Source organism: Acinonyx jubatus, chromosome B1 (genome assembly GCF_027475565.1).
Source record: "Acinonyx jubatus isolate Ajub_Pintada_27869175 chromosome B1, VMU_Ajub_asm_v1.0, whole genome shotgun sequence".
NCBI lineage: Eukaryota > Metazoa > Chordata > Mammalia > Carnivora > Felidae > Acinonyx > Acinonyx jubatus.
The window spans coordinates 198,273,030-198,288,439 of NC_069382.1; the positions used below are offsets into that span (position 1 = coordinate 198,273,030).

General features: G+C 61.4%; 1 protein-coding gene across 20 annotated transcripts in view; it reads right to left on the reverse strand.

The window, feature by feature from the left end:
* The window catches only part of ABLIM2 (actin binding LIM protein family member 2), a 139,519-nt gene that overhangs the window by 98,993 nt on the left and 25,116 nt on the right, over positions 1-15,410 (reverse strand). For all 20 annotated transcript variants that reach the window (XM_027073276.2, XM_053217631.1, XM_053217632.1 and 17 more), the window contains exon 2: positions 418-561. In XM_027073276.2, the coding sequence (XP_026929077.1) occupies positions 418-561 (144 nt within the window). The remainder of the gene's footprint in view (positions 1-417; positions 562-15,410) is intronic.

The following is a 15,410-nucleotide window of genomic DNA, read 5'->3' on the forward strand; positions in this document are numbered from 1 at the left end:
CACCCTGCCCGGGACTCATCAGAGGCCACCATCCAGCCCTGGACAGGCTCCCACATCTCCAGGCCCCAGCCGCCCCCTCAAGTGACAGTCTCGGGTCCCTCACAGGGCCGCTGGCACAGGGGGGAGCCTGGGCCCCCAGCCCCATCCCCCTCCGGCCCTGCAGCACCCCGCAGTCAAACCGCCGACCTGAGACCCACACCGTGTGCACCTGCCCCTGCCGCCTGGGTTGGCCTGACGGGCTCCTCCTCACTCCAAGTCAGAGCCCAAACACCACCTCCTCTGCGAAGCCCTCCCTGGAAGCTTCCAGACCCTTCCTCACCCCCCACCCGCAGACCTTAGTTTAGCGGGTGTATTTATGTCCTCACAAGAGCTCACCTGTCTCAGCAGGGACAAAGAACAGAGACCAGAGATGCTCACCTTTACAGACAAAGCACTTGATGTGGAAATACTTGTTCTGGACCCTCAGCACCTCCCCCTTGCACACATTTCCACACGTGTTGCACAGGATGGCCGTGCTGGGCGACTTCTCCAGGGGGCTGTGAGCAGCCTGGGGCTCCGACACTGCCGGGGGAAGAAAGGCCACGTTAAAGGGTGGGACACACCAGGCGCAGGTGAGTAAACCAGTGACTGCGCTCGCGCCCCCCCGCCCCCCCCCTCCCCGCCAGCTCAAGCCCCATAGGGCGTCAGGGCACAGGCCCATCTTCTTTCCTGGGGGACCAGAGAGAATCAGATAACTTGAAGCCATCTGGTCAACCCCAGTGAGCGGCTCCTGTCTCTGGCGCCCCACATGTGGGCCATCCATCCCCCATCGCTGTGTGCGCGCCTGCCATGGTGGGGAGATCTCGACCCCATCCCAAAGGGTATCCTGGTCTCTTGCTGCGTTGACCGGCAGGGCCTCAGAAGCAGCCCCCTACCCCCACCCAGTGAGCCGGGCATCCCGTCTACAGCCGGGAGACCCACAGTCCTCTCTTCTGCAACAGCAATAACCACGGTCCTCCTTGGAGCATGCTTCAAAGTCCCTCTGTGTCCCGGGGACGTGAACCTGAGTACTGGTGCGCCCTCCTTCGAGCCAGCCATGGCCTGGGGTGTTTGTGGAGGTGTAGAAACCCACCGAGGGGCAGGTCGGGGTAGATGGTCAAAGGGCCCGGCTCTGGGGCTCTTGGGGTCTAGGGAGGCCATATGCTCCTCTCCCACATCCTCCAAAAGCACCTGTGGAGGCCAGTGGACAGGACACAGGGGCCCACAGCAGGCCAGCCCCTTAAGGAGCCCCAGCCTGGCGGTGAAGACAGCCCAAGGGGCACAGCTGATGCCGGGGGAGGCCCAGGGGCTGGGGACCAGCAGAGTCGCTTGAAACACAGGGAGGAGCCGGCCGATGGCAGAGCTGGAGGCTGGCACGGAGGCCTGCCGGGCAGAGAGCATGGCCCACGCAGGGACCTGAGCCAGCTGGATCCTTCCGACTCAGGACCAACCCGAGAAAGCCAAACCTGCTTCCCTGACCAGCCGTGTGGTCACCCCTTTCAGTGGACTTCCCGGCCTCCTGGCCTCCCAGCCTCTCCGGCCTCCCATCAGACCCACCCCAGCCTCTTTCCTCCTCTGGGAAGCCCCCCCACTGCTCTGCCCGCCTCTGGGGCTCTGGCAAACGCAAGTGAGGGGGGACGACCCCCTGCTCCAGCCAGTGCTGGGGAGACAGCTTTGACTTTCTCATTTGGGGGTCTTTGCTTACTTTCACGTCTTCTTTTTATTTATTTTATTTATTTTTATGTTTATTTATTTTTGAGACAGAGAGAGACAGAGCATGAACAGGGGAGGGTCAGAGAGAGAGGGAGACACAGAATCCGAAACAGGCTCCAGGCTCCGAGCTGTCAGCACAGAGCCCGACGCGGGGCTCAAACTCGCAGACTGAGGGATCATGACCTGAGCTGAAGTTGGATGCTTCACCGACGGAGCCACCCAGGCGCCCCTATTTTCACATCCTCTAATGCCGCCCTCCTTTCTTGGTCTGGACAGGGTGCAGGTGGTGTACCTGGGGCAGGAAGCCTGCAGGAGAAAGCCCAGGTGGGCTGAGGGGTGCGGGGTGGCCGAGGAAGGACCTGCCACACTTCGTTGGAGCATTAAGCTACTTGTACCCACGCACACCCACGAACACGGTTGTCTAACGCCAGCTTTGAGCGAGCACCACACCTCGGGGTCTCCTCGTAAACATCAAGGAGGTCACGCCAGACAGAGAAGGACATTTCTCCATCTGATTCCCCCCCTACCCTTTGCCCCCCAGGACCCCGCATCCCGGCGGCCCCCCATCCACCAGGGCGGGGTTCCTCTCTGCTGCGGTCCCCGCCCGAGGTGGGGACCTTGCGTGGGTGGCACAGAGGGGGAGCGGGCCATGCTGGGGACGGCAGGCTGTCTGAGGAGGAGAAGGCTGTGAACACCCCGAGGGTAGCAGGGTCCCGGCTATCTGGGGATGAGAAGCAGGTGCCGGAAAGGAGGTGAGCGGCATGAAAAGTAATTTGGCATCTCCCTGGGCACCCTGGGCCGGGAGTCAGCGCCTGCCTTGTGCCTCCAGAGGGATCCAAACAGCAGACTGCGGGTGCGGAGCCCGGCGGGGCCCCTCGAGTTCTGCTGCCCTCCTGCAGCGACCCTCCCCGCTCTAGCTGAAGCGCCAACACTGGGCTCTCTCTGTGATTCTCCTTCCTGCAGAACGAGTGCAGAAACTGTCTCATCGACGACTTGATAAAATGAGCGGAAGAAGGCAGAGGGCGGGATTTGAATTTAAGACTCGAAATTCAAGAGTGGGCTTCAATTTAAGACTCCCCTTGCGGGATGAGCCGCTGGAATCCGGGTTTGAAGCCGGTGAATGGCCCGGCGGGCTATGGAGTCACCCTGTCCTCCTCCGAGGCTCCATGGAGACTGTGCAGGGGCGGTGGGGGCGGGGGGGCGGGGCGGTGGAGGGAGGCCTGAGATCCTCGACACTGGACACTGTTATCTTCTCATCTGTCAGGCACACAAAGGACAACAGCCGATCGTCTGTCCGTGAGCAGACAAGCAAGTTTTTATACTGCTGGGATCTGGCTCAAGGCCAGGGAGGGAAGGTCACTGTCAGAGTCCCGTGGGGGGGTGGGGGGGTGGTGCAGGCCGTGGGGGCAGATGGCCTGGGCGCAGCCCCAGCCTCACCTCCTACATGCTGTGACCTGGAACGTCCAGCCTTCCACGCAGCTGTCCCTCTGCCCGGCTGCCTCGTTCAATCACCTGCCCCAGAGCGTTGCTAGGATGTGGGCTGGGTGCACAAGAGCTATTGTCACTTTCCAGAACACACGGCCTGACACCCTCAGTTGCCTGGCTCCTGGAGATATATCTGACCTGCGGGCAGAGCTGCTTTAAGACACGCTTTGCTGAGGGGACCCGACCCTGCCCACGGAGGAGGGGACCCTCTAAAGCCTCCTGGGACCTCCGGGGCGGTGAGAGCGGTGGTGCTGCCCTCTGGTGGCGGGAAGAAGACACTGCGCCACGGAGACAGCCGTGGGCCTCGTGCACAGGTGTTCCCTCCGGCCGGGCACCTGCCCGGGTCCCACCCGTGAATCCTGCAGATCTGTGGCGTGGGCCCTCTGACCCCCCGAGACGGACTCACCCCTTGCGCCTCCTGCACATGCCCACTTGCAAGAAACCCCCGTACGCAGACCACGCTGGGGTATGTGTCCTCGGTGAGCTGTTGTCCCTGATGCTGCTGAGGGAGCTGAGGCCCGGAGAGATGGCCCAGGCCCGGCGCGTGACGACACCCAGGGTTTTCTCCACTCGGCCCCGGGACAGGGATGGGCTGTTCTGGCCAGGCCTGGTGTCCGGGGTGTGGGTAGTACATTAAAAAAAAGAGAATTCTCGAGAAACTAGCTACCAAGCCTCAAAAAGACAGGGAGAATCCTACATGCACGTTACCAAGAGAACGAGCCCGCTACGGGGCTGTAGGATCCCACGCACAGGGCATTCTGGAAAAGGCAAAACCATGGAAACAGGAAACAAAGATCAGCGGTCGCCAGGGCGTGGGGGCGGGAGGGGTGAACGGGCACACAGAGGGCGTTTACGGCCACGAGACCCCCGTGGGGACACCTGTCACGGTACACTCGTCCCGCCCGGAGTCACCCCAGCGGAAACTTCAGCTCATTCTACGGCAAGCACACCCCACCACCGCAAGATGCAAACCCCAGTGGAAAGTTCCGGGTGTGGCGTCCATGGGAACCCCGCTGTCTGTTCGGTGTTGCTGTGGACGGAAGGCCACTCTAGGAGACGACGTCGGGGAAAATTTTTAAACGAAAAGGAGAGAGAGAGAGAGAGAGAGAGAGAGAGAGAGAGAGAGAGAGAGAGAACGGCCACGCCGGAGCCCTAACCACACGCACAGCGGGCTCTTCGCACTACAGACCCCCAGCCGTGATCATCACGTAAAAAAACATAAACGCGAGTGGCACGAATCACTCCCACAAAGGGCTGTGGCCACTTAATCCCCCTGTGCTAGTGAAATCCCGGCACCGGGGGGCCTCACAGGGAACAGGAATTACTACAGGCACCACCACTGCGTAACGCCTGCGGTCACAGGGGAGGGACGCGGCCAGCGCGCCCTGACCGGGGGCCGGCCCGCAGCCCCCGCGATGCCCGGCAGCCCCTCCAGGCTGCGACCGTGCTCTCTCTCCAGGAGAAGCCGTGTGCTGCTGGAGCTGGGACGGGAGCCAGCAGGGCGGGCTGTGACATCCGGGGGCGGCCGCGTGACCTTGGAGAGCTGACCGAATCCCAAGAAGCCTCAGTTTTCACATCTATAAATTGGAGCTCGGTCTCCTGAGGAATTGTTGTAGGCTCCATTAAAGTCGAGGAAGCCCCTGGTGCAAGGCTGGCCTGGTGGTCCCCAGGTCCCCAGATCTCAGGGGCCTCCCCGCAGCTGGGGGTGGGGACGGGGAGGAGGCTGCCAGGAGGGAGACCGGAAGCTCCCAGAGGGCCATGCCTCGGCTCACACACCAGCCTCGCCTGTAGATGTCCCCAGATTTGCCTCCACGCTCCAGTCACCTCGTGACGTGGCGGGGTAGACGACGGAGGGGGTGGGGGGGCCGGAGAGCCGTACTGACGCGAGCTATGCCCCTCCCTGGCCCTGACACCTCGGGCAGGTCACATGCCCTCCGAAGCCTGTTTCCACCTCCGCGATGGGGATAGGCATTCCCAGATGGGGGACCCTGATGCATCTCCCACTTCCCAGACCGCAAGGCACCTGCCGTTCGTGATCCTCAGGACATTTCTAGCCGTTTCTTCCGTTTTCTCATGTTGGTGCTGGTGTTCTGTTCCTTCCCCGAGGGTCCAGTTCGTGCTGGAGCCCGAGCTGGCTGTGCCTGGCGGGTCCAAAGACCCACAGTCCCTGGTCATCTGGTGCAGGGTTTGCTCTGGACGGACACGCACCTCGGTACAGGACGTGGGACCCTGTGCGCTCCGGTTCTGACTGGACCCCATGCTCCCGCCAGCCGTGATGGCTTCGCTGTGCTCTCCCCTCTGCTGTTTGCATCCTGCAAACCACCGGCCGGGGTTCCAAACTACGTGACTGTGTTCTAATATCGAATAGCCTCATAAACCATGCATGCGCACCCACTTCTGAGACTCTGATACACCCAGGGTGGGTCCCAGGCACACAGGGGGCATGGACCTGTGTGCAATCAAGGAGAACTTCTGGGAGGAGGTGACACGAGGTAGGCAGGTGCCTTCTGGGTCTTCAGCAAGGGCACGTCACCGTGCTCATTTCCATCACAGTCCCGACCGCGCTGGGTGGCCCCCGCCCGTCGGCCTGTGTGCCCGCCTCCCCCCGCATGGAAGGCCCCCAGGGCCAGGGGCCAAGTCTGGGAAGTGTGTGTCCCTTGGGCCGGGTTTGGGGGAGATGGCTCTCACACGCCCCACGTGGCCAGAAGCATCCCTGTGGCTTGCGCACCCCTCCGGCACGCGTGTTTCTTGGCGCTGGTTTTCTAAGTACAGAGTTAATGACGCCCCCCACCCCCGTGCCCCGGAGGGTCTGTCTGCCCTGCCCTCAGAACGCTGTTTTACAGGCTGTGCCTCAGGTCAGGAGTAGGTCCCGCCCTCTCCCGCCGCCCTCCCCAGTGCTGCGTGTCGGAAAATCACTTCAAATCACACGGGAGCACTCCCTTCGCTAACCTACTTACAGGCCGACTGCTAATTATAATCACGGAGCTGGCCGTTCTCTCCGAGGCCATCGGCAGCCTGGGCCCAGCAAGCAGGCTCCCCAGACGGGCCAGAGGGGCGATCCTGTCTGACCCTTCCAGGAAGTCATTCATCCGGTCCTCCACCAGCGCCAGCGAAGACGCTGCGGGTACCTGCTCCCTGCCGAGCTCGGGGCCGGGCGAGGGCCCAGTCAGTTCCCGCCCCCAGCGGTCTGCACTCCAGGGCACAGAGTTGGGGGACCAAAACACCCCACCCAGAAGCTCGTTGCACCAGACGCCTGAACTCCCATAGCAGCCACCCACAGGCCCGTTTCGATACCCACACCATCGGACCGCAGGGACCCCTGTCCCCCTGGGGATGCCACCTCGTGGAAAGCTGTTCCCTCCACCCCCCGGGAGTGACCTGGCCCTCGGCCGGTTCCCCACAGATGTGGCCTCTGGTTTCTCTGTGGGGCTGAGTGCGCCCACCCGAGCCCTTGACCTGCCCCAGGACCAGACTGCAGTCGGCCGGCAGCGATCAGCTCTGCTTGACCGGGTTCTAGGATGGGGACATGGGCTCAGCACAAACGTTCGCAGGCAGAACTGAGCATGTTAAAGTGCTGCACACTCCCGGCCAACTTCTGCCCGACACCATGACGTCTGGGGGCAGAGCCACCGGGGGTCCCCTGGGCCCCGCTCAGGGCCGGGGACACGGCGATAAGTGTCTGCTGGGTGGCTGAGCCGAACCTCCTCTCCTGTTCACCCCACTGCGCTGAACGTCCCCTTCACCCTCGGGGGCCCCGCACCCAGCCCAGCGCCTGGCACCTGCTAGGCGTTCGAGAAATAGGACGAATCAACACACACCACACTGAACTGCAACATTTTGGGACAGGTGCCCGTCTCCACCTGCACGCCGCGTGCCTGGGCATCCGGCGATGTGACCGCCCCTCCTGCTGGAGGTCTGGACGCTCACCGCTCTGAGCAGTTCCTGGAGGCAGATGCCCGTGCCACAAAGCCCTTCTCCAATGTGGCTTTACCACATCTCCCACTAAGTGTCGGGGTGGGAGACCCCTCCCCTGGAACACGGGTGGACATCTGGGGACGGCCTCGGCCAACAATGTGATGGAAACAACTCCACGTGGCTTCCAGGCCAGATCACCACGCCACAAACTTGCTTTTAAGGACGCTCATTCTTGGAGCCCAGAGGCCACGCTGTGAGGAAGCACGACCACCCCAAATACAGAGGAATCGCACGCAGCATGCACGTGAAGCTGTTCTGGCCACCAGCCACGTGGGCCACTAGCCACGTGAGCCACGACGCCTCCAGGGGCTCCATCATCCCCAGCTCTCGGGTCACCCCCAGTCTTTACGTCTTCCCAGGAGAAACCACAGACATCGTGGGGAGGACAGAAAACGCCCCTGCCGTGCCCTTTCTGGATTTCCGACCCTCGGAACCCGTGAATGTCCCAGAATGCACATTCGGTGCTGAAGATTTGGGGCGGCGTGTTATTCGGCCACAGAAAACCACAGCCAGACCCCCAGAATCCCCTGCCAAGTCCCGACATGGCGTGCCTCCCCCTCTGCACACAGCCGGCCTGAGGCTCACTCCAGACCTCTCCAGACACAGGAACGTCCCTCCCTCCACGGCCCAAGTCCCACGAGGATGTGCTGGCTGCTTTGATTCAGGGAAGGAAATGCCCAAAGTCTGGCATGACCTTGTCTGGAGTCCTTCCTGCCACCCTGGGGTAGACACTCTTGTGCCCTTTTGGCAGAGTGAGAAACCAAGCTCAGAGAGGTAAGGTAACCAGCCCAAGGCCACACAGCCAGGAAGGGTGGAGTCAAGGTTCAATCCCCGGTCTGCCCTCCTCCCGCCAACCTACCCTGGCTCCAAAGTCCCAAGTGTCTCGGGAGGTCCCCATTTGGACCTGGTGGGAGACTGTCCCCTTGAGCCCACGGGCTCACAGCAAGGGGACAGCCCGGACAACAGAGCCCCCAGGACAAGCTCCGGCAAGGTGGCAGGACCAGGGAAGGCGGCCTTGAGCACCAGCAAGGTCAGGTCCTTTGCTCGGGTCCCTGACCTGCTCAATACCCTGCCCACAGCCCGTAGGACCCATGTCCCCGAGGGACCCCCACGCCTCCACGCCCCGCGCCCACCTGGTTCCCTGACTTCTCCCCCACTGCTTGCTGACCCCAGACCCTTTCCCAAAGTTGTCCTCGACGGTCCCAGCACCAGCCCCGGCCCCCGCCACGCCGTGTCCTGGGAGTGCAGCTCCTGCCCCTTCACCTGCGAAGACGACTGACCTCTCAGGCCTCCTCTGCACCCACGACGCGCTCACGGGGAGCCTGCGTGCTGAGCCCCACGCCCCGGGGGGCGCTCTGGGCACTGGCTCCTCTCGAGGCTGCGGCAGGGGGGTCCCCCTGGGCCACCGACTGCCACCTGGAACAAGCAACATCTCCTCTCCAAAACGGCCAGTGAACCTCTGGCCGCCTCTGCTGGAGACCCCACTGGGGGCTCCCGTCTCTCTCCGGGGCCCCCTAAAGGCCAGCACGGGGCTGGGGGAACAGAGGACCCAGTTCACCTCAGACCGCCTGGGTCACGCTCCCCGTCCAAGAGGCCTGGGTGTGGGTGTGAATCCTGGGCCACCCCGCCAGACGTGGGCCCCTTGCTCCCAGGGCACTGCTGCGGGCCCTTTGGGTAGATTGGGGGAGCTGCACAGGGTCAACCCCGCCAGACCCAGGGAGGCCAGGAGGCAGAGATCACGCTCCATCGGAGTGACAGCAGCTTGGCGTCTGGATCCCGGCGGACCGAGCTCAGACCCCCGCTGCCCCGTGGTTTTTCCTGCCCAGAGATGGGAGCACATTCCCACAAAGTCACTCTCAGCCACACACAGCCTGGGGTGGGGGGGGACACCAGGCAGCCCCACGGAGCCTGGAATGAGCCTCATACTTGATGGGGGGAGGGACGAAAAGCCGGCCCTGTCTCCCTCCCTCCCTGCAGAGTGTGTGTGGTCAAAAGGGGGGTCCCAGGGGCCACGGAAAGAGCCCGTCTGTGACAGCTGAATTGTGTCCCCCCAGATTCATACGTTGACCCCCTAGCCCCCAGCGCCTCAGAATATGACCTGACTTGGAGGCAAGGTGTTTACACAAGTGGTCAAGCTAAAGTGAGATCATCGGGTGGCCCTGCTCCAACACGACTGTCCTTATGCACAGTGGACATCAGGACACAGAGGGGACCACGTGCAGACACAGGGACAGGACAATTGTCTGCAAGCCGAGGAGAGATCCTTCCCTCACGGCCGTCGGAAGGACCCCACCCCGGCGACACCTTGATCTCAGGGCCCCCTCCCCTCCGGAATGTAAGCCAACATCTGCTGGACAAGCCCCAGTCGGTGGGACTTTGTTACTGCATCCCCAGGAAACAAATCCACCATCCCCACGGGTGGAAAGAGCCGGAAGCCAGGCCTGGGATGTGCTGGTGCCCCACCCCCCCGAGCCTGTTTTCCATCCGCAGGGGGACGATGATGTTACCAGCCACCCCCACCCCTCCCCCCGCCAGGCTTTCTGAGGAGGGAGACGGGGCAGGGCTGGCCCATGGGCGGGGGGGCTCCTTCCCGAGGCAGAAGCGGGGGGCAACGCGGCCATGAGCAGCCCCGGAAGCTCAGGCTGGCCGCAGGGCCTCCCGCAGGCCTCAGCCGGGGTTCCTGGCAATTCCCAGGATGCTCCACGCTCCAAGCAGCTGGTCCGGGAGGCCTCTCCACCCACGTCCCCGAGGGTATTATTTCATTGCCGGAAGAGCGGCTCCTCCTGACCGGAGAGGCATCTGAGGACCTCACGGGCGGCATTCCGGAAGGTCAGGGCATCTGGGCCCGTCCTGTCCCCACACAGGCCCAGGGGGAATGGCCAATGGCAGAGAGGGGCGGGCCCCGCCCAGGTCACACAGAGTCTGGGCAGGCCGGGTGCAGGGCGGGGGTCTCCAGGCCCCCAGGCCGGTGCTTGACCCTCCGGTCACATGGCCACAGGCCAGGGTGGTCACCTCTAGAGCAGTAAGCGACTGTGTCTGGGTCGGAATGTACATCCAGGGTCCAGTACCCGGCACATGCCCCAGTAAACGTTCCTCAAATCTAACGGGAACAGGACACATATCCGATGACTCAAAGCACTGCACGGGGCACCAGCACGGGTGACAATGACGTGTGTGACATCAACTTTCGGTTCCCGTTCCCTGGGCTAAGTGCCAGGCGCTGCATTCGGCGGTTTCTGTCCCCGATCGGCTCCCAGAGCAGGATACGGGGACGGGGGACAGCTGAGACAGGAACGCGGGCCACGTGACCTCCGGCCCCAGCTGTGGCCTCCCCCCGAGGTCTGCTGCCATGGGACCCCATCGGTGTGGGGCCTGCTGGCCGGAGGCTGCCAGTGCGCCCCCGGTGCACCCTGGCCAGTCAGGATCACCAGCCTGTGCAGCCCAGGACTCAGAAGACAGGGCTGCAGCCATGACCCGGAGACACCGCGCCCGGACGGGGGCCCAGCTGCCCCACTGGACACCGTCGGCAAGTCCAAGCCCCTGGGAGCGCCCTTGGCTCTGGATCCGGCAGGGGTGGCCACAGGGGTCTGAGAGGTCACTGTCCCCCCTTGACCTCGCCTCCCTGTCTGTGTCCCAGGAGGACGCCGCCCATTTCCTGAGGCCCACTGAGCACCGGCCACCTCTCCTCCAGTCGTCACTTCATTCACACAAGTGGGAACTGGCCTCTGGTGGCAGCTTTACAGATGGACAGGCAGAGGTTCCGAGCGGCGAAGCCACTTGCCCGGGCCGAGACTGGACCCAGGTCTCCCCTGCCCACCGCGCCATGCTGGGGGGAGGCGCGCGAGGGACCTGGCGGGTGTGTGTGGCCTTCCAGAAGGACAGTCGAGTCTGCCTCCACGGGGCCCCTGCTCCTCAAACCTGCTTCCCAGCTTCACCGTCTTTGCCAACACCGAGCAGCCTGGGGACGGGGCGGCTCACGGCCCTTGGAACAAGCACCCGATTAACCTCCAGACCCGGCTGCGGCTCCCAACGGGCCCAGAAGGACCCTCCTCTGCCCAGGTGGGATTCGGGGCCTCTGCGTTCCTCCCTGCCAGCCGGCAGCCCTTACACGGGGTCTTCAGTCCCTTCCTGCCCCTCCCCAGTGCCTGGCCTGGCCGTCCCCATCCCAGGCCCTCCAGACGCTTGCATGGTGCGTGGAGACCCTGATCCCTGCATCCAAAAGCAGCTACTGGTGCCCGAGCCCCCAAAACCCACAGCACATTGCGGGGTCCACGCCAGAGTTCAAGTTAAAATTCCCCCAACCTGCTCCTCGGGGCTCGTGCGGCACCTCCCCCGTCCACGGCGAGCGTCCAGGGCAGCGAGGGGCCCGCTGGGCGATGTCACTTTTCTCCAGGAAACGTGAGCGTTACCAGCCTGTTTAGTGGTCTGTGTTGGTGATAAAGGGTCTCAGTCTGCATCTGAAAATCGTGGCCGGGGAATCCGACCACACCAGATACCCCAGGCCACCAGGACGCAGGGGTGAGCCTGGAGGGGCGGGGAGCCTGCGGGACGTCTGGCCGGGGCTTGTGGGCCCCCGTTCTCACCTCTGCTGGGCAGCCATGCCCCTCCAGGCCTCCGTGCCCTCCCTCCTTCCTCCGTGGGACCTCCAGGGCCTGGGGAGGATAACACCAGACGCTCATGGGAGCCCCTGAGACACATCTGCCCAGTGGGGTGGCGTCTGGGGGTGAGGTTGGGGGTCCCCTTGGAGTCATGGGGCGGGGGGCGACCACCAGCGCTGACCTACAAGCGGGCAGAGGCAAACTTCAGCTTCCCGTGATTTGGGGGCTGTAACGGCATAGGAGCAGACGCGGGCGGGTTCAGGGAGGATGTGACGATGCCCCCCGTCCGGTGTGGGCCCGAGAGCTGTGACCACCCCACTGTGCAGATAAGGAGCCTGGGGCTCAGAGATGCTCAGCAGCTTGGGAAGATCACACAGCTGTAGCTGGAACGGGGAGGGGGGCGGTCACAGGACTGGTTTGTCCTCCTCGGGCCCTTCCCCCACTCACGTGCGGGCCCCTCTGTGCTTTCCTCTTGCTCGCTGGGCCACGGAAGGGCCGTGGCAGGGGAAGCATGTCCTGAGTCTAATTAAAACCAGGCATCCAGAGTGCTGGCCTGGGGCCCAGGGAAAGATGAGACGTGCAGGACATCAGTTCGACACACACACCACACCGCCCGTCACCCCGACGTCTCCCGGGGCATTTCACGCGCACTGACAGCGTCCAGTGCACAAACCAACAGCCACAGACCCCACCCCCCTCTGAGCTCAGGCGCACCAGGGTCACCAATGCCCGGTCACACAGCCCGTCCGCGGTGACGGGCCCCTGCTCCACCCGGAGGGGCCCAGACGTGTGGCCTTCTGATGTCACGTGGTGCCGCATGGGAGCCCATCCCGGAGCCACTGCCCACCCCCCAAGACCACAATTCCTTAGGTTTCAACAACAAAAATACCTTCTTTTTGGTGACCCAAACAGCACACAGAAGTTGAAGAATTACAATCCCTGCTAACCTTCTATGCTGACATTAGCCACCGTGACCATCCCAGCAGGCAGTCCCGTGAGCCGCAAACAAGACGTTATCCGTATACGTTCACACACGCACACGCACACACACGCACACACACACACACGCACACCTAGGACGTGTGGCATGCTACGACCTAGGATGTGATACGATATAACAACGTAATCTTCTCGGGGGACAGAACCGATGCCTTGCCCTCGTGTCCCAGATGCACTCTCTTCAAAAACAATACCCTGAGCACGCGCCCAGGACCCACGCCGCTCTCCAGAAGGTGCCCTGCGTCCACTTCAAACAAAAGTTTTATTGAGCTACAATTCACATGCCACACAACTCACCTGCCTAAAATGCACAACTTTATGATTGTTGGTGTAAAGGTGACCCTTGAACGACACGGGGTCGGAGGCACCAACCACCCCTAATGCAGTTGAAAATCCAAGCATAACTTTTGAGTCCCCAGAACCTTAACGACTACTAGCCTCCTATTGGCCAGAGCCTACGGACAACGGATACAGTCGATAAACATGTATTTTGTATGTTACATGTACTATATGCTGGGGTTTTACAATAGCGTAAGCTAGGGGTAAGAAAATGCTATTAAAAATATCATCGGGGGGCGCCTGGGTGGCTCAGTCGGTTAAGCGTCCGACTTCAGCACAGGTCATGATCTCGCGGTCCGGGAGTTCGAGCCCCGCGTCAGGCTCTGGGCTGATGGCTCGGAGCCTGGAGCCTGTTTCCGATTCTGTGTCTCCCTCTCTCTCTGCCCCTCCCCCATTCATGCTCTGTCTCTCTCTGTCTCAAAAATAAATAAACGTTGAAAAAAAAAATTAAAAAAAAAAAATATCATCGGGGGGGGGGCGCCTGGGTGGCTCAGTCGGTTAAGCGTCCGACTTCAGCACAGGTCATGATCTCAGGTTTGAGCCCGCGTCGGGCTCTGTGCTGACAGCTCGGAGCCTGGAGCCTGCTTCGGATTCTGTGTCTCCCCCTCTCTGCTCCTCCCCTGCTCACGCTCTGTCTCTTTCTCTCGATAATAAATAAGCGTTAAAAAAATTTAAAAAAATAAAAATAAATATCATCATAAGGAAGAGAAAACACATTTCCTGTGTTGTATGTATATTTGCTGAAAAAAATCCACATATAAGTGGACCCGCTCGGTTCAAACCTGTGTGGTTCAGGCATCATCTGTTTTCACAGAGTAGGGTGTCGGTCGCCACGATCAATTTTAGCACATTTTCATCGTCCCAGAAAGAGTCCCCCGCCCATTTCCGTCACCCCCCATCCCTCCTCTGTCCCAGCCCCTGACAACTGATAATTGACTTTCTGTCTCTACAGATTGGCTTCCACGGTTCATCCGCACTGGAGCGTGAGTCAGGGCTGAAGGCTCTTAGCAGCCACTAACGTTCCATCCCACGAACGCATCCACCTGCCAGTCGATGGGCTCTAGGGTTGCTCCCACTTTTCGGCCTGCTGTGACCATTCGGGCACAATCTCCTTTGTGTGGACATGTGAGTCCATTTCCCTTGGGTACGTCTGAATTGGGAAGTGGCCATTCACACGGTGACTCCGTGTTTAGCCATCTGAGGACCCGCCAGACCTTTGGCTAAATGGCGCTGCCGTTTCCCATCCCTACCAGCCGCAGGGGGCGAGCCTCCAGAGTCCCCACATCCTTGTTTTTCCGACCATGGCCACTGAGCAGGTGGGAGCTGCCCATACCCACGACTAGTGACGTTGAACACTTTCGTGTGCTTGTTCAGACTTGAAAATCTCTTGCAGAGAAGCGTCTTTTCAGACCCTTCGTCCATTTAATGTGCTTTCTGGAGACCCGAGCCATAAGGGTTGTGTGCATGTTCCACACATAAGTCCTTGATCGCATACAACACTGGCGACGGCCGTCTCCAGATCTGCAAGCTGTTTTCATCTTCCTCATAATGTTATTCGTGGGATGAGAATGTTTAATTTTGACGACATCCAATTTATTTGCGTTTTCTTTGGCTGTGTCCGTGCTGTCGTTTCTAAGAAAGCACCGCTTCATCTGAGAGCACAGAGATTTAGCCTGGTTTTTTTTTTCCTAAGGGATCCACAGCATTTTTAGTTTTTAGCTTTTACTATAATCTTACATAAATAGAATCACATTTCCTTTACTGCAATTTTTATCACAAGATGCCATTTCTTCATCCGTGAACCGGGAACAGTGGTCCCTACTGCACAGGGTCTGGGCCATCTTTCATGACCCCTGTTCGCCCTTTGCCACCAGCGTCCCTGCCCACCGTCCGATGTGAAGGACACGGTGTGTCCGGCTGAGCAGGGAGACCCATCCCGCGTCAGCATGGAAATTCCACTGGAGAAACGCACATCGTGGTCACATGCCTGGGCTCCCGGGATCCACTGGGGATTTCAGAACAATCCGGCACAGCCACCAGGCCGGGGGGACGTCACCTGACCCCAAGCCAGCTGGTGCTGTAAGCACGGCCAGTGGGGGCGAAGCCACAAGCTTCGGGGAGACGAGTGTCAAATGTCCGCCGTGTCCGCTCATGACACCTCGGGCAGGGGAGCCACAATCAACCTCAGGTTCCGGGGGGGTGGGGGTCGCTGGGGCGCCCCCGGGAGCAGCCAAGTGCCCTGTCCAGGGCGCAGCAAGGCCAGGCCAGAGGGGCTCGGGTCTC